General features: G+C 20.9%; 4 protein-coding genes across 4 annotated transcripts; 1 reads left to right on the plus strand and 3 right to left on the minus strand. All coding sequences in view use genetic code 6, as the record gives it.

Annotated features, from left to right (window-relative positions):
- Positions 1–32: 32 nt before the first annotated feature.
- TTHERM_01089040 (hypothetical protein) lies at positions 33–3,452 on the minus strand (the record flags this gene model as incomplete). The annotated part of the gene is made up of 6 exons (XM_001011740.2): positions 3,199–3,452; positions 2,760–3,149; positions 1,848–2,672; positions 1,495–1,582; positions 377–1,447; positions 33–52 (listed from the first exon to the last, which is right to left on the minus strand). Exons 1-6 carry the CDS (start codon positions 3,397–3,399, stop codon positions 33–35), a joined length of 2,595 nt encoding a protein of 864 aa, XP_001011740.2. The 5' UTR covers positions 3,400–3,452.
- Positions 3,453–4,199: 747 nt separating this feature from the next.
- On the plus strand, positions 4,200–4,637 carry TTHERM_001089069 (transmembrane protein, putative; the record flags this gene model as incomplete). Its single annotated transcript, XM_012799423.1, has 1 exon — positions 4,200–4,637. The coding sequence occupies one exon, from the start codon at positions 4,200–4,202 to the stop codon at positions 4,635–4,637; it is 438 nt and encodes a 145-aa protein (XP_012654877.1).
- Positions 4,638–5,358: 721 nt separating this feature from the next.
- On the minus strand, positions 5,359–15,385 carry TTHERM_01089070 (transmembrane protein, putative; the record flags this gene model as incomplete). Its single annotated transcript, XM_001011742.2, has 12 exons — positions 5,359–5,430; positions 5,479–7,339; positions 7,387–7,855; positions 7,994–9,776; positions 10,219–10,917; positions 10,970–11,851; positions 11,908–12,621; positions 12,697–12,735; positions 12,821–12,985; positions 13,043–14,376; positions 14,425–14,512; positions 14,621–15,385. The coding sequence occupies 12 exons, from the start codon at positions 15,383–15,385 to the stop codon at positions 5,359–5,361; spliced, it is 8,871 nt and encodes a 2,956-aa protein (XP_001011742.2).
- A 2,007-nt stretch (positions 15,386–17,392) lies between these two features.
- Positions 17,393–23,281, minus strand: TTHERM_001089079 (transmembrane protein, putative; the record flags this gene model as incomplete). Its single annotated transcript, XM_012799424.1, has 7 exons — positions 17,393–17,464; positions 17,511–19,377; positions 19,425–19,893; positions 20,027–21,015; positions 21,760–21,809; positions 22,240–22,938; positions 22,994–23,281. The coding sequence occupies 7 exons, from the start codon at positions 23,279–23,281 to the stop codon at positions 17,393–17,395; spliced, it is 4,434 nt and encodes a 1,477-aa protein (XP_012654878.1).
- Positions 23,282–23,950: the final 669 nt, after the last annotated feature.

A 23,950-nucleotide genomic window follows, 5' to 3' on the forward strand; every position in this document is an offset into this window, starting at 1 on the left:
AAACTGTTTATTTTAACATCATTGCATCTGCATCATAAATCACAGTTTGATTCTAATATTATAAAATTAAAAAATAATTTATAAATTGCAACAAAATTTTAAATACTTACATTATTGATATTGAAAATAATGAATTATTTTCCATCTTTTAGAAAGTTTGAAAATTATGAATTATAAATAAAAAAATTCAAAGCTTTATACTAAGAGGATATATCTATATTGGTAAAATCAGTCAAGTTATATCTATATAAAGCTCCATTTAATAAAATGATTTAATAGTTTTTAGCTTGTTATGTATTGCATGATACTTTAGTTGAAGATGTTCTTAATTCTAACAATTTTTGATTTAATAAATTAAAAAATTATAAATAATAACCTTTAAAACCGTAAATAGTATTAGTATAGGTATTTATGCTACAAACAACATAAAATGTATTAGGTTTAGCTGTATAATCGTAATAAATCATAGATTAGGTTTCATAATTAAAAGCTATTAGTTAAGTAATTTAACCTTCTACTTTAATAATTTACTAATTTTGACTATTTGGAATATTGTTATTAAGAGTAAAACCCGTAAACTAATACTCTTTTTCTAATTATTATGCTTAAATTATATACTATCTAAAAATACCTTCTTCTAGTTATGAAATCATTCTATTACCAAATTAAAAAAATGATTGATTTTCAAAATTTGGATCAGATTCAAATTAGTATGATAAAATTTAATTATATCCTTAAACAATGAAAATTGAGTATTAAGAATTTTGATTTTTATAAACAGCTAAAACATAATATTTATTTGATTTAAATTATAATTATGTAACGTTAGATAAATCGATATTAAAAGTTAATATCTTTTTTTATTTTGTATCAATAATTATACAATAAAAATCGCTTATTAAGAAAAAGTATTATTCGAATATTTATGATTTATAGAGCTATTTATGAATATAGTTTGTAAACGGTTGCTTTTTAAAGTCATCATAAATAATGCTAAATCCATACTTATAAGTAAGATATGTAGCTCCATCAGTATCAGAATAATGAAGATCTATTAATTAACCATAATTTAAACTCATTTTACTTCCTTAAACATTAGCATAAAGTTTTTCCTATTTTGAATCAGCTGATATTATTTCGATTTCATATTAATTTGATATATACAATATTTAATTGTATTAATCATAAAACACTGACTTTATTAATGCAATTTAACCAAAATAATTGATCGAAATTTGATAATTTATGATATCTTTAGTTTAAAATCCATTTTAATTATAAGGAATAACTTTTACTAATGTATTAATTGTATTAACTTAAGTTATAGTAATTATGAAAGAACTTTCAATTATTAATGCCTATTCTATGATTAAATTATTTTTCGTAGTAAAATTATAACTAAATTACAAATTGGTATCTGAATTATTCAAGTTATAAATTTAGCATCCTATTATAAAAGTTTATAAATAATTTTACTTAATTTAATAAACTTACCTAACTTATTTGCAGTAACAGTTAAAAGAGTCTAGCTGTCAATAAGACATAAATTTAAATTTCCTTAGCTATGATCTAATTTTCTTATCTAATTTTATTATTAAGTATAAAATAAAATTTCTATTTTTATTTTTAGGGCTTCAAATATTTTTAATTTAAAAAATAAAAAATAATTTTTCTATGGTTAAAAATTAATGAGTAAAATTTTTTTGCTCACAAGTGGGCTTAAATACAATAAAAAGGTTCTAGCACTTATAATTTCAATAATATTTTGCTCATAAAAAACTTGAAATCCTTATTTTCGTTTTATAATTTTTTGAAAAATCAAATATTAAAAATAAAATTAATTTTACCATTTAGATATAATATTCAGAAGAAGATTAATTATACTGTATATTTGCTAAGTAACTGTAATAATTAGTATAATTTTAAGATAAAACAAATGTAACTGTTTTATTAATTTAACTATAGCACACTAGACTACCTACATTTACTAAATTAGCAGCTAATAAAGGATTATTTGGATTAGTAATATCCAAATAATACAATTAATTTGTGCTAGGTTTGAAAACAACTAATTTGCCAATTTCATTATATGATTTGAAGTAATAGAATATACTATTTAAATTAATTTATTGATACTATAATAAAGGAATTTCTAATGGTTTTATGAATATTTTATCTTGATTTTGCTAAGGCTCAAAATTAATTTGTCCTGTCTATAGATTTCTAAAATAATCTTTTTTATCAAGTAGATCATCATTATTATTTTTTGCATCTAATATTCTACCACTGTTTTATTACTACTCATTTTATTGCAAATCATTTTATGTAAAACTTGTAACTATTATTATATTATCTGTTGAATAGTTAAAACTAATTTAATTTAAACTGAAAATATCTAACTAAGTTAATTTGTAAGCGTCTTCAAAGCAAGTAAGTTAATAGCCACTAAATTATTATAAAGTACACTATAATTAAGTTTTTTAATAGTTTATTTCTTGATTCAGAAGATTTAATATTGCAACTATACCTTCGCCATTTGATTATAACAAAATATAGATTAAATTATCTTATTAAACAGCATCTATTAAGATTCCACTTAGATTTATCATTTGCAGTGGTACCAAACTTTCTAAACTATAAAATATGATTTGATTCTCACAAAGAACAATCAACTTATTATTATTATTATTATTATTATTATTTAGATTAGAAAAACATTAAATTGATATAGAAAGATAATTAATTAAATAAATTTTTACTTATTTTTTGCCTTCTACAGTAAATAGTTTAAGTTTATAAATAATACAGCTACTATAGAGGTGAGAAGGTATTATTTAGGAATATATATCACCTATTTAAACAAAAGGATTACAAACTCTATTATTATTATCATCTTATCCTTCTTGACAGTATAGTAAGCATTGCTATGTTGAAGGATTGTAAAAATAATTTGAATTCTAAAAGCAAATATTATTAAGACACGCCTTTTAATCTTATGATAGACTCCAACCTTACTAACATTATTTGCAAGTAGAAGATGAGTCGCATATTTGACAATTCTAAATTTCACATTCTTAGCATTCCCCAAAAAAGCTCGATTAATACTCACCTTCTTTGCATTAATTTTAGCACTGGCTAGTTTAGTAGTCCTTTTACCATCGAAAACATAAATAGTTTTTCTAATTTTTAATAATTTACCAAAAATGTCTATAAATTGCATGATGAACATTTATTTTGATCTAAGCAATTGTAACATGAATTCTAGCATTATAAACATGAATTTTGTGAAAAGTCAAAGTATTAACCTCTTTAGCTATTACAGTCATCTGCTACTTAACCTTAACATAAATTATATATCTGTAATAATACAGTAAATAATATTTTTTATCTAATATTCATTTTTAATACTTTTCCTATCTTTTGTTTTTTGTTTACAGTTTTTTCTATGATTTTTACTTATTAAATTCGAATTTAGTTATTGAATATAAGAAGAGGATACATTTAATAAATAAATAAAAAAGTTAATAAAATATAGGTAAATTATTTTGTTTATATTTAATCTTTTTGTAGGAAATGTATTTGATTAGTAATAAAGATATTTAACTTAAAATGTAAATAAGCTTTATATGTAAATTTTAAATTTAGGTTATTTTTTATAGTCTATTTAATAACAAAAATGCACCGACCGGGAATCGAACCCGGGTCAAAGCGATGGCAACGCTCTATTCTACCACTAAACCATCGGTGCTTACAGTAAAATTAATTTCAAATCTATTGTTTATTTAAGTAAATATAAAGAAAAATTACATAAAATATATAACGTTATATCATTGTTTTCTAGTTAGAAAATAAAAATAGTCATAAAGTTTCTATAGCAAAATTATTTAAACTTATTCATTTAAAGATTGATTTGATAATTGCATACTCAATATAACAATTCTAAAATAGATAAAATACATGTATAGCTTATTTTATTTTATTTAATTAGTTTAATGTAATATAGGTGCTATGCTCATCTTTTTCAAGATTTTTGTATGTCTATCTAAAGGTTTCATCTTATTTTTACAATACTGCTATTAAATTTTTATAAGGGCATTTTTAATCTATTATAAGCCTTTTTGTAAATAGTAGTAAGATTTATCATTATCTTTTATATCTTTGCTGTAAATGACTGCTAACTATGAGTAAGGAGTAGGTGAATGATCACTTTTAATTTAAATACACTTCTTAAAATGTTTAACTACATTTTCAATGTTCTTTTTATTAAGATTTATATAAGCTAGCTATGCATGAGATTCATATAAAAAATTTTCAAGTTAAATAGATTTCAAGTAGAGTTCTTCACTTTTTTATAGGTCATTTAATACTTTATTTTTATGATAATTTCATAATTCTTTAAGCTAAATTCAGAAAATGAAATCTTTCTTATAATATTATAATCATAAATTCCAATTTATTTAGCTTTATTCAAAAGTTTTAAGGATTCATTTTAAGTTAATGGATCTTCAGATAGTTGTTCAAATCCATATTTTCTGATAGAATTACACTCTCAATATAATTTTTCCTCCAATATTAATTCGCAATCTACTAATACTCATCAATTAGGCTAAAATATTTTCTGGTCTATTTCAATTTGAACTTAAACATAATAGAACCTAAGTCAAATCTTGCATCTACATTGTTCTTGTCTTACTTTAAAATTAATTTTATTATTTTTAATGCATTTCTAATTTAAATAATATTCATATTTTATTTAGCATTTTATGGTTAAGCTATATAAATTGTTTGGATTTTCTTTTAACCTATTGTCTATTTACTGCTTGATGCTTTAAGAAGGATATTTTAAGACCTCTAACTTCTAGTCTACTTGAAAGATATGAATATCTTCATCGAAATTAAAATAATTCATTTTTAGTATTCTAAAATTTTCTAAAAATAAGCTGTTTTTTAAATAAACAATAATAATACTAAAAAATCAAGCAAATTTCTTTAGTAATTAATATTAAAGCATAAAAAATAAAGAATTATTAATAATATGAATAACAACAAAAATAAAAAAATATAAATAAAAACTACTATATTAATTTTATTTTATTATAAATTTATTAAAATTTTTAAAATTTTATTTATATTTCATTAGTTAATTAAATTATTTTCGATTAATAAATTATTTATTTTATTTATTTATTATTAATTATAAAAATCTTTTAAAAAATTATAAATTATTTATTTTATTTATTTAGATTTTAAATTAAAATAATTTTTTATCACTTAAAATAAATTATTTTTTAAATTATAGTATATAAATGTATTTTGTCAAATATTTAAAACACAAACATATAAAAATTTGATAAAAATTCAATAATTTTTTGTTTTCTTATTATAAAAGTAATTCATAGCTGGAGAAATTGGAAGATTTACTTGTTAATCCTTATTTTATAAAAAATAATAAATATATGAATTAAAATAAAAAATTACTAATTCCTAAATAAGCTGAGAATCAAAGATTAACTATTTGTCATTTTTTGTTGTTTGGTAACATAAAATTAAGTCATCCTTAAAAGCTTTAGATTCAGAGTATTGCTTATTAATTTAATACTCTGTATTTTTAAATGATTATTTTTCTTAAATTTTTCCTTTATCATTTTATTATTATATACTTTCTGAAAATATTTTAAATTCTTATGATTCCTTTAACTTTGAGATATTTACTTTTCTAAATTTGATAATTACTTTTTTCCACAACTTATGTACTCTTATATAGCTCACTCTTCTAATTCTAATAAAATACAGCAAATATGGTAAATATCTTTTCATAATTATTATAAACTAGGTAATTTTACTTACATTATTTTACCCATATATCTGTTTTATTTCTATGTTATTAAAAGTTATATATATTAACATAAACAAAACTTAGAGATTAATAACAGCTAAGCTAATATAACTTAAAACTTTTAATACACTGAAAACAGTATCTTAACTATCTTAAATGATAAAACCTAAAACAATAAAGCTATAATTGAGTCTTAAAATCAAAAACTTTTCACAATTCTATTGTTACTAATTTTAAAATGGAGATAAGGTTATTTAAAAATATTAATAAAATAATAAAATAATTTATATAAATATAATCTAGGTGATTGGGCTCAATTAAGTATTTATTAATATCATCAACAATAATTTTTTAAGTATTTTAATTATCTCCCAATATGCATATTATGTTTTATAGCTTTTATACAATATACCATGAGTTAATATCTATTCATATCTATTACTTAGCTTAGGTGAATTTTAAAATGCTTTTAGTTTTCTATAATAATAAAAGGGTATACAAACGCACCATATGAAAAGGAAAGGAATAATAATAGTAAATATGTAGATCAAATGGGTATCTGAATAGCATTCATAGTTAAGTTAAGCAATTAAATACTATTTTTAAGCTATTTATCTACAAAACAATCCCTATAACAGTAACTTTGATATTGAAGGTTAGTAAAATAAGTAAAAGAATCCAAATACCATCATGAAAATAAATTTTTTTTATCCAACTAAGTTCAGCTTTAACTTCTTTCTTTTAAAGATATAGAATGCAATCAAAGATATCAATAAATATTAAATAAATACAGAACTGATTTAAACAATAATTCTAAAAAACCAAAGTGGAAATTTATCTGTCATAATGAACAAACAATCTAAACTAGCCACAGTCATTTTAACAGGTTCACCAAAAAGATTTATTATTTACTCAATTTATTAAGGAATATTAGCAGTGAATAAAAAGAATATTTGAAATATTTGAAAATAGTTTATGAAAATCTTGATCCACAAATATAAATCTTAACCCTACGAGCATGACTTACTGGTTATAAAAAGATCCATTTTTCTCAAAACATCTAGCTTAAAAAGTATCATTTTCTTATTGAATTAGCTATTGATGCTGTTTGTGATGTAAAAAATATAAAATAAAATAAGAGCAAAAAAATAAAGATATTAAGACAGAGCTTATTTGCAAGGTAAACACTCATCATTATTCTTTTTACCAAAATGCTCATTCCAAATTTCTCCTTTACTATCGCAAGAATCACATAGAGGACCAATATATCCTTTATCACATCCAAATTTACTGCTTAAACTATCTTCTATACATCCTTTTGTGTTGCAAGTATAAATTTCATCAGACAATTTATTAATCCTCCAATAGCCATTATTAAGTATGATGGTATTTCCTGAACAGCTCTTAGCCTATATAGGACATTTTAAACAATTTAACTTGTTCTAATCTGTCTCCATATTTGGTATAACTAAGGAATATCTATCTTATGGACATAAGTAACACCTAAATCAAATAAAAATAAATTTAAATATAAAAAATAACATATTTACGTAACAAAACCAGAATCAACTTAAACGATTTCTCCCACTCCACATACTCTAAATCTTATTTAAATTTACATTTAGAGATTATCATTGTTTGAAACGATATATAGAGTTTAGTTCATATATTACTTAAATAATATTATAGGATTGAACTCATATAATTAATGTATATTATTCTTAATTAACATTTATTATTATTTCACCAAAATATTTTGTGTCTTTTAGGTATCAATTTAAATATTATAATTATTTATTTCTTCATTAATTACAGAAGAAGGCTAATACTACATGCTATTAATATCTATACATTTTAATGGATTATTTTCTTCATCAAAAAAATTAAAATACTCCATGTTATTTAACTAATTACCACTAGATACACCTGTAATATCATTATTTAATATTATTTTATTGGTTTATGTTACTCTCTGAATAGATCTGGGACGAGAGCCTAAATTCTAGCCATAGCATATTCCTATTTTATTTTCAAAATTTAATGGATGTTATAAAATATAAAAAATTAAACAACAAAAATATTACAAATAATGAAAATTTTTTGGAAATTAAGTATCAAAAAAATATATTTGTTAACTAATAAAATATATAAACTTACCAGAGTTGTTAGAGTATTTTACTTCTTTTGAAATTTTTATTGAGCTGTATTAATCATACCAAATAGCACCACCTATCAATGATTCATTTTCTTCAAATATAGTATCTTATAGAATAAACAAATTAGAATTCATGATTGCTATAGCTCCTCCTTTTTCAGATTTTGCTTAATTTCTATTAAATGTACTTGAAATAACCGTTATATTATATGAATTTTCTACAAAAATTGCACCTCCAGACTTTAATTTAGAATAATTATTTTCAAATATGCATTGATCTATGATTATAAAACTTTATTATTTTGGCAAACTTATATATAGAGAACCTCCTGAGCTTTAAGAAACACAGCTTTTAAATGTATTAAATTTTAAATAAGCTTGAGCTGCTTAATTAATTTCTATAGCTCCAGCCGATTACTATGATGATACTTTTGGAATGGAGCTGCAAGTTAAATTGATAAATTTACAGTATTATATCCATAAATTTTAGGTTGATAATATTTAAAGAGCATTTGCAAACCCTAAAGAGGTACTATTTTTAAAGATAGTATTATTCAAAAACAAATTCATACTTTGAATACTAAACATTCCTCCTACTTTTGAATTAGTAAATTGAAAATGTGCAAAGTTTGAATCTGTAATTTAGATTTAATTTTTAGCTTCTATCTAGGCAAATATTCCATTTAATGTTAAGTATTCTGACTTGAAATTTTAAAAAATGCAATTCAATGCTTTTATTTCTAAAAGTATGCTCATTTAGCTAAAATCTTAATCAATAGTCACATTTTAGATAGTAAGTTTATTAAAATTTAAATATGAATTGTAAAATAAATATACATCATTTTTTTAGAATTATTCTGTAAATAGTAACCCAGTGTTATTAAATTGATTGACTTAAATATTTTAAAATATTGATTTATAAACTCCTTAAAGATAAATTATTCTTGAAATGCGTTATGGTTATTCTGTTTCCATAATTCTTTTCGATTAACTAAAGTAGGAAATATTTGTTAAAATCAAGTTTTTTATTTCTAAATTATCAAGCATAATAAATTCAAATAAATTATATTATTAGAATTTTGAATTATCAATAATTAAATTATTTATGGTTATATTACTTGAAAAGAGTATTTAAATAATTTTTCCTTTCCATTTTAAGTTTTAGATATTCAGATAATTAATGTAAATGTTAGTTATATTATTAAATGTAATAAAACTATTTTAGGTGTCCTGACTTATTTCTTCAAAAACTAAATTTATATTTTTTATATCTAATTATTCAATTAGTACACTCTAAGAATTTTATATTTTTATTACTGATTAATTTCTAATCAAGTACTAATCTTGAATGGTCATACTTTAAATTATTATTTAAGTGATATTGCTAACGAATAATGTAGAAGAATAATTAAAGAATATTAGATTAACTTAATCTAATAATAAATAATTGAGCGATCCATATTTATTTAGTTCAACATCTTATGAAGTGATATTTACTTTTATATTTAATTAAATAAATGCCAACTTTGAAAGATATTAATCTTTTTAATCTTATATTTTCTGTGTTAAAAAATTATTACTTGTAAGTAAAACATTTGAAAATTATTAATTTGTTTCTATTCCATCTATTAGAGTTTTGTATTTTAATAAAGTTAATGGAGAGATGATATTTTAATATAACTTTATTTGAGGAATTTCGATGTCTTAAAGTTATTTCTATATTGAAATAATATATGCTCCTAATTAGCCATTAAGGTCAGATACCCTCAGCTGTAACCTTTAACTCTATAATTAAAATAAAACTTAAATTTTAGAATAAAAAATTTTTAAAATTAATTTTTGAAAATACATGAATGAATTTATAGGAATAAGATTCGATAAAAGTGATGGTAATACTTTAAAAAAATTATTAAAAAAGAATATTTTCTTATTTATTTATTTTTTTATTGATGAATGTAAGTATTTTTAAACAAAATCAATATGGCTATAAATTAAAAAGAATTTGTATGAATTTTTTTGTTTTTAGATGCCTGAATATAAAATTGTAAACTTGAAAATATATTAATTGTTGTAATTTATTGAAATGTCGAACTACAGTAGAAATACTGAAAAATTGAAAATTTTGAGTTATCAAAAAAATGTTTAGAAATTTCTCCTTAAAATTAAGGTGGGAATTTTTTCAGAAAATAAGGTGATTATTAATATTTAAAAAATAAAATAATATTACTGTTTAATAATACTCTTCAACTTAATTTCCATAAGTGACTTCGATTTATGAAATTTAATTTTACTAAAAAGAGGTTTAATTAAGACTGTAAGTAAATAAATTCATTTTTGCATCTGAGCTGATCACTTAAATATTTATCTCAGATAGCTTATTAAAATTATCAAATAATAATTTAAAACTGAATTCTTCAGGCTAAGGGATATCCTTGAAGCTTTAAACCAAATCTGAGTTTTTAATATTGACTTTAATAATTTGTATTTCGCTTTTTTAAATCAAAATAAAATAATCTTGATAGATTCTTTAGATGTCTACTATTTAAGAGTGTTTAAATGAGTTTTGATTGTAGTAGTTAATATAATTGAATGATAGTATATCATATATTATTACATTTGAAAATCCTAAGATGTAAAAATAATTTTCATCATATACAAATTTTTGACCGAATTGTTATGCATTCTAAAGGTAGCACATTAATTTTTACTATGCAAGATCATAAACATAGGCTTGATAATTTGAAGAATAAATTAACAATGGATTATTAAACTAAGTCATTATTGTAAAAGATTGCATTTAATTCTATTCATTTATCTAAAGCAACAAGTTATTTGGATTGATTTCCATAGAAGTTAGAGTAATATTAAAAATTTCTAGAGATTATGTTGAGCTTACTGCAAGATAAGTGTGATTAAATAATTTAACCTAAAATAAATAATAATTTATTATTAGAAATAAAATAAACAAAGAAAAATACTTATGAATTCCTCTAAAGTTTTGTATTTACAACTTGTTGTAATTAATATTATTGAGAATATATGAATAGCTAATAACTATCGGTAATTATTGCTAATAAATCTTCTGATAGAATATAATATTCAATAATTTTGCCATTAGATTAGCTAATTTGAAATATTTAATCAAATGAGAAATTATTTTGAAGCTTAAAAATCTATGTTTAGCCAACTTAGCAATATGAGTTTTGCTATTAAAATTTAATTGCTTGACACTAAAATTATAAATTAATGTTTTATATTATTTACATTTAAGTTATATCAAAAACTTAAATTTGTTAGTTTGGCAAGAATATTATTAATGTAGTGTTATTAATTTTATTCATTAATAAGTTGAAGCCGTTTAGAGTTAAAGGAATTTACAGCTTGAAATAGAGAATATTTTTTAATTCTTTATCTTTAACTTGAATGATTCCTGTATTTTAATATAACACAACATAATACTAATTATTGTCTATATTAAATTCAAAATAATTTTTAATTCTGAGTTTATTATTAAACTCTTATTTTCCAAACAATGATAAATTAATATCAAAATTTAAAATAACACCTTTATAATAGATAAGTATTTCGTTAGTCTGTTCAATAATTTAAGGAATTAATTATATTTTATTGCTTCCGTATTGATAACCTAATAAAAATTGTAGATTAGAAAGTTAATAAACACTTAAATATGGACTATTAATTAAGTAAACTAAATCTTTTTAAGGATCTATTAGCAGCTTATTTTATTCATCTAGATTTGTACTTATTAAATTATTAAGTTCCTGAGATGAATTTTTAATCACTGAGCATTTATTAAAATCTATAGCATATATTTTAGTCTATGAAACCAAAATCATTTACTATATTTATATAATAATGTTATTTTAAGAATAAAAAAATAAATAGCAAAACTTACCTTTGTTAGAGAAGAAATTTAACAAATAAATATTTTTTCTGTTGGTATTTAGCAAATTTGTTAAAAGACTGGTTGAATCTTGAAACCAGACACACTATCTTCATCATTATATATATATATAATATCTGAGGCAAAATTATAATAAATAGATCTTACAGTCTTTTTATTTTGTGGTAAAAATGTTTAAAAATAGCTATCTTAGATATATTAAGAGTATTTAAAGCTTGTTTCAAATAATTAGAGTATATAAATAGAGTAATTATCTAATGCTAAAATATTACTTGCTTCTTAATATAAATAAACAGAGTAAAATTGTTTATTTATATTTATATTAATCAAGTAAAATTATGATTTTTCATAGTTATAGACAGCAAGCTTATCATAATTTGAAAACTAAATTACTAAACAATTTATTTATTCGATTAATATAAAATCATTTGTTATTTTAGATAACGAATCTATTAAACTATTTTAGAATTTAACGTGTTTATCACTCTTAGGCTAGTGTGCCAAAAGTTAATTATTATTAGAGTCTTAAATAATAAATGTTTCTATTTCTTAAGAAAAAATAACTGCTGTATAGTTATAATAGCCTCTTATTGTTTAATTATATTAGTTTAATAGTTAAAATTAATTATCTTAGGTCTAAATTAAAACATAGATATCTTTTTCAATAATTACTAAGCCAAAATTGATTACAGGATCAGTGCCTACCTATTTAATAATATCTTTAAAATAAAAAATTTTATGAGTAAAAGAAACAAATAAATATTTTTATTAAAAACTTACACAAGTACTAAAGTTACTTAGTTTGCACATTAAACAGAACTAGTTAAGATTTTTATTAAAATACTAAAAAATTTTTTTTTAAATTAGGTTTATAAAAGATTAATTGGTCAATATTGCAATTTACAGAAGTAAAAGCATTGCTGTTATCATAAATAGTAGCTGCATATGTACTATTAAATAAAGCAATTTAATTTTAACCAAAAGCTTAGTATATTTTGTCATCTTTATCTACGTTTAAAACTGTTTATTTTAGCATCATTGTGTCTGTATCATAAATCACAGTTTGATTCTATTTTTATTAAATTAAGAATTAATTTTTAACTTGTTGCCAAATTTTAAAACTTACATTATTGATATTTAAAACAAGGAATTATTTTTCATTTTTTAGAAAGTTAGAAAGAGCATCATTAATAATAAAAAGATTTAAAGCTTAATATTGAGAGGATAAAACTATATTGCTAAAATCAGTTAAGTTATATCTATATAAAACTCCATTTGATAATATGATTTAATAATTCTTAGCTTGTTATGTTAAGCATGATACTTGAGTTTAAGAATTTTTGACTTCTAGCAATTTGTGATTTAGTAAATTTAAAAATGATAAAATAGAACCTGATTATTTATAAATAGTATTAGTATAGATATTTAAGTTACATATAGTCATTAGCTATGGTAAATTAGCTTCCGTTGTATAATCGTAATACATCATAGACTAGGTATCATAATTAAAAGTAATTAGTTAACTAATTTAACCTTTTTTTTAGACAATTTAATTATTTAAACTATGGTTATCTATAGTTTTACCAGAAAACTAATCCTCTTTGTATAGTTATTATGCTTAAATTATATACTATCTAAAAATACCTTTTTCGAGTTATGAAATAATTCTGTTACCAATTTAAAAAAATGATGAGTTTCCAAAATTTGGATCAGAAGCAAATTAATATGAAGAAATTTAATTATATCCTTAAATAATGAAAATTAAGTATTAAGATTTTTTAATTTTATACACAGCTAAAGCATAATAATTATTTGATTTAAATTCTAATTTTCTAATGTTAGAGGAGTCAATGTTAAAAGTTAATAAACTTTTATATTTTGTATCAACAATTATGCAACCATAATCGCTTATTAAGAAAAAGTATCCTCCAAATATTTATGACATTTTGATCTATTTATGGACGTAATTTGTAAATGGTTGCTTTTTAAAATCATCATAAATAATGCTAAAGCCAAATTCGTAAGTAAGGTATGTGGCTCCATCGATATCAGAATATTGAAGGTCTATTAAGTTACCATAATTTAAAATCATTTTACTACCTTAAACATTGGCATAAAGTTTTTGCTATTTTGGATCAGTTGGTATTATTTCAATTTCATATTAATTTGAAATATAAAATATCTGATTCTATTAATCATAAAATAATGACGTTATTAATGAAACTTAACCAAAATAGTTTATCGAAATTTGATAATTAACAGCATTTTTAGTTTAAAATCCATTTTGATCATAAGGAACAATTTTTATTAAAGCGTTAATTGGATTAAATTAAATTATAGTAATTATGAAAGAACGCTCAATTATTAATGCCTATTCTATGATTAAATTATTTTGCAGAGTAAAATTATAACTAAATTACAAATTGGTATCTGAATTATTCAAATTATAAATTTAGCATCCTATAATAAAAAATTTTATTAAAATTTTAATTAATTTAATAAATTTACCTAATTTATTTGCTACAACAGTTAAAAGAGTCTAATTATCAATAAGACATAACTTTAAATTTCCTTAACTATAATCTAATTTTCTTATCTAATTTTATAAAAAAATATAAGATAAATTTTCTATTTTTATTTTTAGAGAGTCAAAAATTTTTAGAATTTAAAAAATGAAGAAATATCAAAACAAAATTAATTTTACCATTTAGATATTGTATTAAGAAGAAGATAAATTATACTGTATATTTGCTAAGTAACTATAATAATTAGTATAATCTTAAGATAAAACGAGTGTTATTATGTTATTAATTTAATTTTAGCATACTACACTAGTTATATTTATTAAATTAGCAGCTAATAAAGGATTATTTGGATTAGAAGCATCTAAATAATACAATGTAGTATATTATGGTGTAAAAACAACTACTTTATTAATTTCATTATATGATTTGAATTAATACTCAACTATATTTAAATTAATTTATTTATACTATAAAAAAGGAACTTCTAATGGTTTTATCAATATTTTTTCTTGATTGGGCTAAGGCTCAAAATTAATTTTTTCGGACTTTAGATTTCTAAACTGATCTTTTTCAAAAAACTTTCCATCATTATTATTTCTTGTATCTAATATTCTATCACTGTTTTATTACTATTAATTTTATTACAAATCATTTTATGCAAAACTTGAAACTATTACTATGTTATCTGTTTCATAGTTAAAACTAATTTAATTGAAACTGAAAATATTTAACTAAGTAAATTTGTCTTCTCCTTCATCAAAGCAAGTAAGTTATTAACCACTAAATTAATATTAAGTACATTGTAACTAAGTTTATTAATAGTTGATTTCTTAATTCAGAGGATTTAATGTAGCAACTATACCTTGGTCATTTGATAAAAACAAAATATAGATTAAATTATCTTATTAGACAGCATCTATTAAGTTTCCATTTAGATTTATCATTTGTAGTGGTACCAAACTTTCTAAACTATAAAATATGATTTGGCTCTCACAAAGGACAATCAACTTATTTTGATAATTTAGTTTAAAAAAAAACATTACATTGATATTGATAATTAAATCAATTTTACTTATTTTTCCCCTCTCACAGTAAATAGTTTAAGTTTCGAAATAATACAGCTACTATAGAGGTGAGAAGGTATTATTTACAAATAGTTATCACCTATTTAAATAAAAGGACTGCAAACTCTATTATTATTATCATCTTATCCTTCTTGACAATATAATAAGCATTGCTAAGTTGAAGGATTGTAAAAATAATTTGACTTCTAAAAGCAAATATTATTAAGACACGCCTTTTAATCTTATGATAAACTCCATCCTTACTAACATTGTTTACAAGTAGAAGATGATCCGCATATTTGACAATTCTAAATTTTACATTCCTAGCATTCTCTAAAAAAGGACGATTAATACTCACCTTCTTTGCATTCTTTTAAGCACTGATCAGTTTTATAGTCCTTTTACCGTTGAAAATGTAAATATTTTTCTAATTTTTAATAACTTACAAAAAATGACAATTAATTGCATGATGAACATTTATTTTGATCTAAACAATTTTAACATGAATTCAAGCATTACAAACATGAATTTTGTGAAAAATCAAAGTAGTAACCTCTTTAGCTATTACAGTTATCTGCTATCTAACCTAAACATAAATTATATATCTGTAACCATACAGTAAATAATATTTTGTATCTAATACTCATAACAAATACTTTTCGTATCTTTTTGTTTTTTGTTTTGTAGTTTTTTCTATGATTAGAACTTATAAATCTCAAACTTAGCTATTGAAATATAAGAAGATATACTTTTAATAATTAATAAGATTTAATAAATTAGAGCTTAATTTTTCTGATTATTTCTAATTTTTTTGTAGGAAATACATTTAATTAGTAATAAAAATATTTAACTTAAGAAAGAATTAAGCTTGATATATTGATGCAAAATTTAGGTAATTTTTTATTATGAAGTTAATAACAAAAATGCACCGACCGGGAATCGAACCCGGGTCAAAGCGATGGCAACGCTCTATTCTACCACTAAACCATCGGTGCTTACAATAAAATTAATAGTAAATTTCTTGTTTATTTAAGTAAATGTAAAGAAAAATTACAAATATATATCATTGTTTTCTAGCAAGAAAATTAAAATCAACTTAAGTTTCCAAAGTAAAAATAATTTAAACTTATTTAATGATTGGTTCGATAGATAAATGCTCAATACAGCAATGCTAAAATAGATGAAATACACATATAATCTATTTACTAAATATGTAATCTAAATTTTTAAACAGTATATTATACAGGATCGCCACCTCCAATTTCAGTAAAGGAGAGAAATTATTAAGTATAAATACCTAAGTTATTTATTACTGCTATAAACCATAAATAGTTGATAATAATTTTGATATAAGAAGATGAACTACTAATATTTTGATTTTATAACAAAATCAATTTAAGCTTTCCCAAATAAAACCACTCATTTTTTTTAAATATAAATATCAACTATCTTTCCGTTTAAAAGATTAAATAAGCACAAAAAATAATCAATTTTAAAATTAGAAATAGAATAAATTGAAATCTAGTTTGCTTAATATACCAAGATACCATTCAAAAATTCCGTTGTTTGAATGTCACTTATAATGAAATAGATTTTTTAGCTATTTATTAAAAAATCTGATTTTTATATTTTATATTTTATAATAGAATAAAAATTAATAATTTAATTTATTAAAATTTCAAAAATAAATAATTTTTTTACATCTTTTGTAAAATTAAGAATAAATTTGAAAAATTAACCAACATTATTTATAATTTTTACTCATTTAGTATATAAAATTAAACTTTAAACTAAAATAATATTTTATAACTTAAAATAAATTATTTTTTTAAATTAACATATCTAAATATATTTTGGAAAATATTTAAAACACAAACATATAAAAATTCAATTATTTTTTGTTTTCTTATTATAAAAGTAATTCATAGGTGGAGAAATTGGAAGATTTACTTGCTAATCCTTATTTAAAAAAAAATAAATATTTTAATTTAAATAAAAAAATTACTAATTCCTAAATAAGCTGAGAATCAAAGATTAACTATTTGTCATTTTTTATTGTTTGGTAACATAAAATTAAGTCGTCCTTAAAAGCTTTAGATTCTAAATTAGAGTATTGCTTGCTAATTTAATACTCTGTATCTTTAAATTATTATTTTTCTTAAATATTTCCTTAATCATTTTATTATTATACACTTTCAGAAAATATTTTAAATTCTTATGGTTCCTTTAACTTTGAGATATTTACTTTTCTATATTAGATGATAATTTTTTTCCATAACTTATGTACTCTTATATAGCTCACTCTTCTAATTCTTATAAATTACATCAAATATGGTAAATATCTTTTCATAATTATGACCAACTAAGTAATTTTACTTTCATTATTTTACCCATTAATCAGTTTTATTTCTATGTTATTAAAGGTTATTTATATTAACATAAACAAAACTTAGAGATTAATAACAAATAAGCTAATATAACTTAAAACTTTTAAAACACTGAAACCAGTATCTTAACTATCTTAAATGATAAAACCTAAAATAATAAAGCTAAAATTGAGTCTTAAAATCAAAAACTTTTCACAATTCTATTGTTACTAATTTTAAAATGGTTATAGTGTTATTTAAAAATATTAATATAATAATAAAATAATTTATATAAATATAATCTAGGTGATTGGGCTTAATTGAGTATTTATTAATATCATCAACAATAATTTTTTAAGTATCTTAATTAGCTCCCAATATGCATATTATGTTTTATAGCTTTTATACAATATACCATGAGTTAATATCTAGTTATATCTATTACTTAGCTGAGGCGAATGTTAAAATGCTTTTAGTTTTCTATAGTAATAAAACGGTATACAAACACACCATATGAAAAGGAAAGGAATAATAAAAGTAAATATGTAGATCAAATGGATATCTGAATAGCATTCATAGTTAAGCTAAGCAATTAAATACTTTTTTTAAGCTATTTATCTACAAAACAATCCCTATAACAGTAACTTTGATATTGAAGGTTAGTAAAATAAGTAAAAGAATCCAAATACCATCATGAAAATAAATCTTTTTTATCCAACTAAGCTCATCTTTAACTTCTTTCTTTTAAAGATATAGAATGCAATCAAAGATATTAATAAATATTAAATTAATACAGAACTCATTTAAACGATAATTCTAAAAAACCAAAGTGGAAATTTATCTGTCATAATAAACAAACAATCTAAACTGGCGACATTCATTTTAACAGGTTCACCAAAAACGTCTATTACTAATTCAATTTATTAAGGTACATTAGCAGTAAATAAAAAGAATAATTGAAATATTTGAAAATAGTTTATGAAAATCTTGATCCACAAATATAAATCTTAACCCTGTGAGCATGACTTACTGGTTATAAAAAGATCCATTTTTCTCAAAACATCTAGCTTAAAAAGTATCATTTTCTTATTGAATTAGCTATTGATGCTATTTGTGATATAAAATAGATAAAATAAAATAAGAGCAAAAAAATAAAGATATTAAGACAGAGCTTATTTGCAAGGTAAGCACTCATCATTATTCTTTTTACCAAAATGCTCATTCCAAACTTCTCCTTTACTATCACAAGTATCACATAGAGGACCAATATATCCTTTATCACATCCAAATTTACTACTTAAATCATCTTCTATACATCCTTTTGTGTTACAAGTATAAATTTCATCAGACAATTTATTAGTCCTCCAATAGCCATTATTAAGTATGATCGTTTTTCCTTAACAGCTCTTAGCCTATATAGGACATTTTAAACAATTTAACTAGTTCTAATCTGCCTCCATATTTGGTATAACTAAGGAATATCTATCTTATGGACATAAGTAACACCTAAAGCAAATAAAAATAAATTTCAATTTTAAAAATAACATATTTACGTAACAAAACCAGAATCAACTTAAACGATTTCTCCTATTTCACATTCTCTAAACCTTATTTAAATTTACATTTTAAGATTATCATTATTTGAAACAATATATAGAGTTTAATACATTTATTATTTAAACAATATTATAGGGTTGAACTCATATAATTAATATATTTAATTCTTAATTAACATTTATTATTATTTCACCAAAATGTTTTATGTCTTTTAGGTATCAATTTACATATTATAATTATTTATTTCTTCACTAATTACAGAAGAAGGCGAATACTACATGCTATTAATATCCATACATTTCAATGGATTATTTTCTTCATCAAAAAAATTAAAATACTCTATGTCCTTTAGCTAATTACCACTAGATACACCTGTGATCTCATTATTTAATTTGATTTTATTGGTCTATGTTACTCGCTAAATAGATCTGGGGCGAGAGCCTAAATTTTAACCATAACATATTCCTATTTTATATTTAAAATTTAAGAATATTATAGAAAAAAATAAAAGAACAAAAATATTACAAAAAATGAAAATTTTTTGGAAGTTAAGTACCAAAAAAATATATTTGTTCCTTTATAAAATTAATAATATTACCAGAATTGTTTGAATATTTTACTTCTTTTGAAATTTTTATTGAGCTGTATTAGTCATACCAAATAGCACCACCTATTAATGATTCGTTTTCTTCAAATATAGTATCTTATAGAATAAACAAATTAGAATTCATGATTGCTATAGCCCCTCCTTTTTCAGATTTTGCTTAATTTCTATTAAATTAACTTGAAATAATTGTTATATTATATGAATTTTCTACAAAAATTGCACCTCCAGATTTTAGTTTAGAATAATTATTTTCAAATATGCATTGATCTATGATTATAAAACTTTATTAATTTAGTAAACTTATATATAAAGAACCTCCATTCATTTAAGAAACACAGCTTTTAAATGTATTATATTTTAAAAAAGCTTGCGTTGCTTAATTAATTTCTATAGCTCCAGCTGATTACTGTGATGATATTTTTGGAATGTCTATGCAAGTTAAATTGATAAATTTACAGTACTATATCCATAAATTTGAGATTGATAATATTTAAAGAGCATTTGAAAACCCTAAAGAGATACTATTTTTAAAGTTAGTATTATTCAAAAACAAATTCAGACTTTGAATTCTAAAAATTCCTCCTATGTTTGAATTAGTAAATTGGAAATGTGCAAAGTTGGAATCTGTTATTTAGATTTAATTTTTAGCTTCTATCTAGGCAAATATTCCATTTAAGGTTAAGTATTCTGACTTTAAATTTGAAAAAATACAATTCAATGCTTTTATTTCAAAAATCATACTAATTTAGCTAAAATCTTAATCAATAGTCACATTTTAGATTGTAAGTTTATTAAAATTTAAATATGAATTGTAAAATAAAGATACATCATTTTTTTAGAATTATTCTGCAAATAGTATACCAGTGTTATTAAATTGATTGACTTAAATATTTTAAAACATCGATTTATAAACCCCTTAAAGATAAATTATTCGTGAAATAGGTTATGGTTATTCAATTTCCATAATTCTATTAGATTAACTAAAATAAGAAATATTTGTTAAAATCAAGTTTTTTATTTCTAAATTATCAAGCATAATAAATTCAAATAAATTATATTATTAGAATTTTGAGTTATCAATAATTAAATTATTTATGGTTATATTACTTGAAAAGAGTATTTAAATAATTTTTCCTTTCCATTTTAAGTTTTAGATATTCAGATAATAAATTTATATGTTAGTTATATTATTAAATGTAATAAAACTATTTTAGTTGTCCTGACTAATTTCTTCAAAAACATAATTTATATTTTTTATATATAATTATTCAATTATTACACTCTAAGAATTTTATATATTTATTACTGATTTATTTCTTATCAAATACTAATCTTGAATGGTCATACTTTAAATTATTACTTAAGTGATATTGCTTAAGAATAATGTAGAAGTATAATTAAAGAATATAAAATTAACTTAATCTAATAATAAATAATTAAGTGATCCATATTTATTTAATTCTACATCTTATGAAGTGATATTTACTTTTAGATTTAATTAAATAAATGCCAGCTTTAAAATATATTAATCTTTCTAATCTGATATTTTATGTGTTAAAAAATTATTACTTGTAAGTAAAACATTTGAAAATTGTTAATTTTTTTCTACTCCATCTATTAGAGTATTATATCTTAATAAAGTTAATGGGGAGATAATATTTTAATATAACTTTATTTGAGGAATTTCGATGTCTTAAAGTTATTTTTATATAGAAATAATATACGCTCCTAATTAGCCATTAAGGTCAGAAATCCTCAGCTGTAGCCTTTAACTCTATAGTTAAAATAAAACATAAATCTTAGAAAATTTTTTAATTTTTCTAAATGCTTGAATGAATTTATAGGAATAAGATTCAATTAAGTGTAATGGTAATACTTTAAAAAAATTATTAGTTTAGAATATTTTCTTATTTATTTATGAATGTAAATATATATAAACTAAATCAATATGGCTTAAAATAAAAATAATTTGTATTAATTTTTTTGTTTTTAGATGCCTGAATATAAAATTATCAACTTGAAAATATATTAATTATTGTAATTTATTGTAATATTGAACTATTGTAGAAATTCTGAAAAATTAAAAAATTTTGAGTTTTCTGGGACAGATGGCACTTTTTTCTATATATATTAAGGTAGGAAATTTTTCAGAAAATAAGGTGATTAAAATTTAGATTTAAAATTAAAAAATAAAATAATATTACTGTTTAATAGTATTCTTCAACTTGTCTTCCATAAGTGACTTCGATTTATGAAATTTAATTTTACTAAAAAGAGGTTTAATTAAGACTGTAAGTAAATAAATTCATTTTTGCATCTGAGCTGATCACTTAAATATTTATCTCAGATAACTTATTAAAATTATCAAATAATAATTTAAAACTGAATTCTTCAGGCAAAGGGATATCCTTGAAGCTTTAAACCATCATTGAGTTTTGAATATTGACTTTAATTATTTGTAATTCCCTTCTTTCAATCAAAATAAAATAATCTTCATAGATTCTTTAGATGTCTACTATTTAAGAGTGTTTAAATGAGTTTTGCTTGTAGTAGTTAATATAATTAAATGATAGTATATCATATATTATTACATTTGAAAATCCTAAGATGTAAAAATAATTTTCATCATATACAAATTTTTGACCGAATTGTTATGCATTCTAAAGGTAGCACATTAATTTTTACTAAGCAAGATCATAAACATAGGCTTGATAATTTGAAGAATAAACTAGCAATGGGTTATTAAACTAAGTCATTATAGTAAAAGATTGCATTTAATTCTATTCATTTATCTAAAGTAACAAGTTATTTGGATTGATTTCGATTGAAGATAGAGTAATATTAAAAATTGCTAAAGATTATGTTGAGCTTACTACAAGATAAGTATTATTAAATAGTTAAACCTAAAATAAATAATAATTTATTATTAGAAATATAAATATAAAGAAAAAAAAATACTTATGAATTCCTCTGAAGTTTTGTATTTACAACTTGCTGTAATTAATATTGTTGAGAAAATATTAATAGCTAATAACTATTGTCAATTATTGCTAATAAATCTACTGATAGAATATAATATTCAATAATTTTGCTATTAGATTAGCTGATTTAAAATGTTTAAGTAAATGAAAAATTATTTTGAAGCTTAAAAATCTATGTTTAGCCAACTTAACAATATGAGCTTTGCTAATAAAACTTAATTGATTTACACTAAAATTATAAATTAATATTTTTAATTATTTACATTTAAGTTATATCAAAAACTTAAATTTGTTAGTTTGACAAGAATATTATTAATGTAGTGTTATTAAATTTATTCATTAATAAGTTGAAACCGTTTAGAGTTTAAGGAATTTACAGCTTGATATAGAGAATATTTTTTAATTCTTTATCTTTAACTTGAATGATTCCTGTATTTTAATATAACACAACATGATACTAATTATTGTCAATATTAAATTAAAAATAATTTTTAATTCTGAGTTTATTATTAAACTCTTATTTTCCAAATAAAGATAAATTAATATCAAAATTTTTAATCACACCTTTATAATAGATAAGTATTTCGTTCGTCTGTTCAATAATTTTAGAAATTAAAGATACTGACTAGCTTTCGAATTGATAACCTAATAAAAATTATAGATTAGAAAGTTAATAAACACTTAAATTTGGACTACTAATCAAGTAAACTAAATCTTTTTAAGAATCTATTAGCAACTTATTTATTTAATCTTAACTTGCTCCAGATAAGTTATTAAATCTCTCAGATGAATTTTGAATCACTGAGCATTTATTCAAATCTATAGCATATATTTTAGTCTATGAAACCAAAATCATTTGCTATATTTATATAAAAATGTTATTTTAAGAATAAAAAAATAATTAGTAAAAATTACCTTTGATTGAGGTGAAATT

This window comes from Tetrahymena thermophila, assembly GCF_000189635.1.
Source record: "Tetrahymena thermophila SB210 genomic scaffold scf_8254470, whole genome shotgun sequence".
In the NCBI taxonomy this organism is placed as follows: domain Eukaryota; phylum Ciliophora; class Oligohymenophorea; order Hymenostomatida; family Tetrahymenidae; genus Tetrahymena; species Tetrahymena thermophila.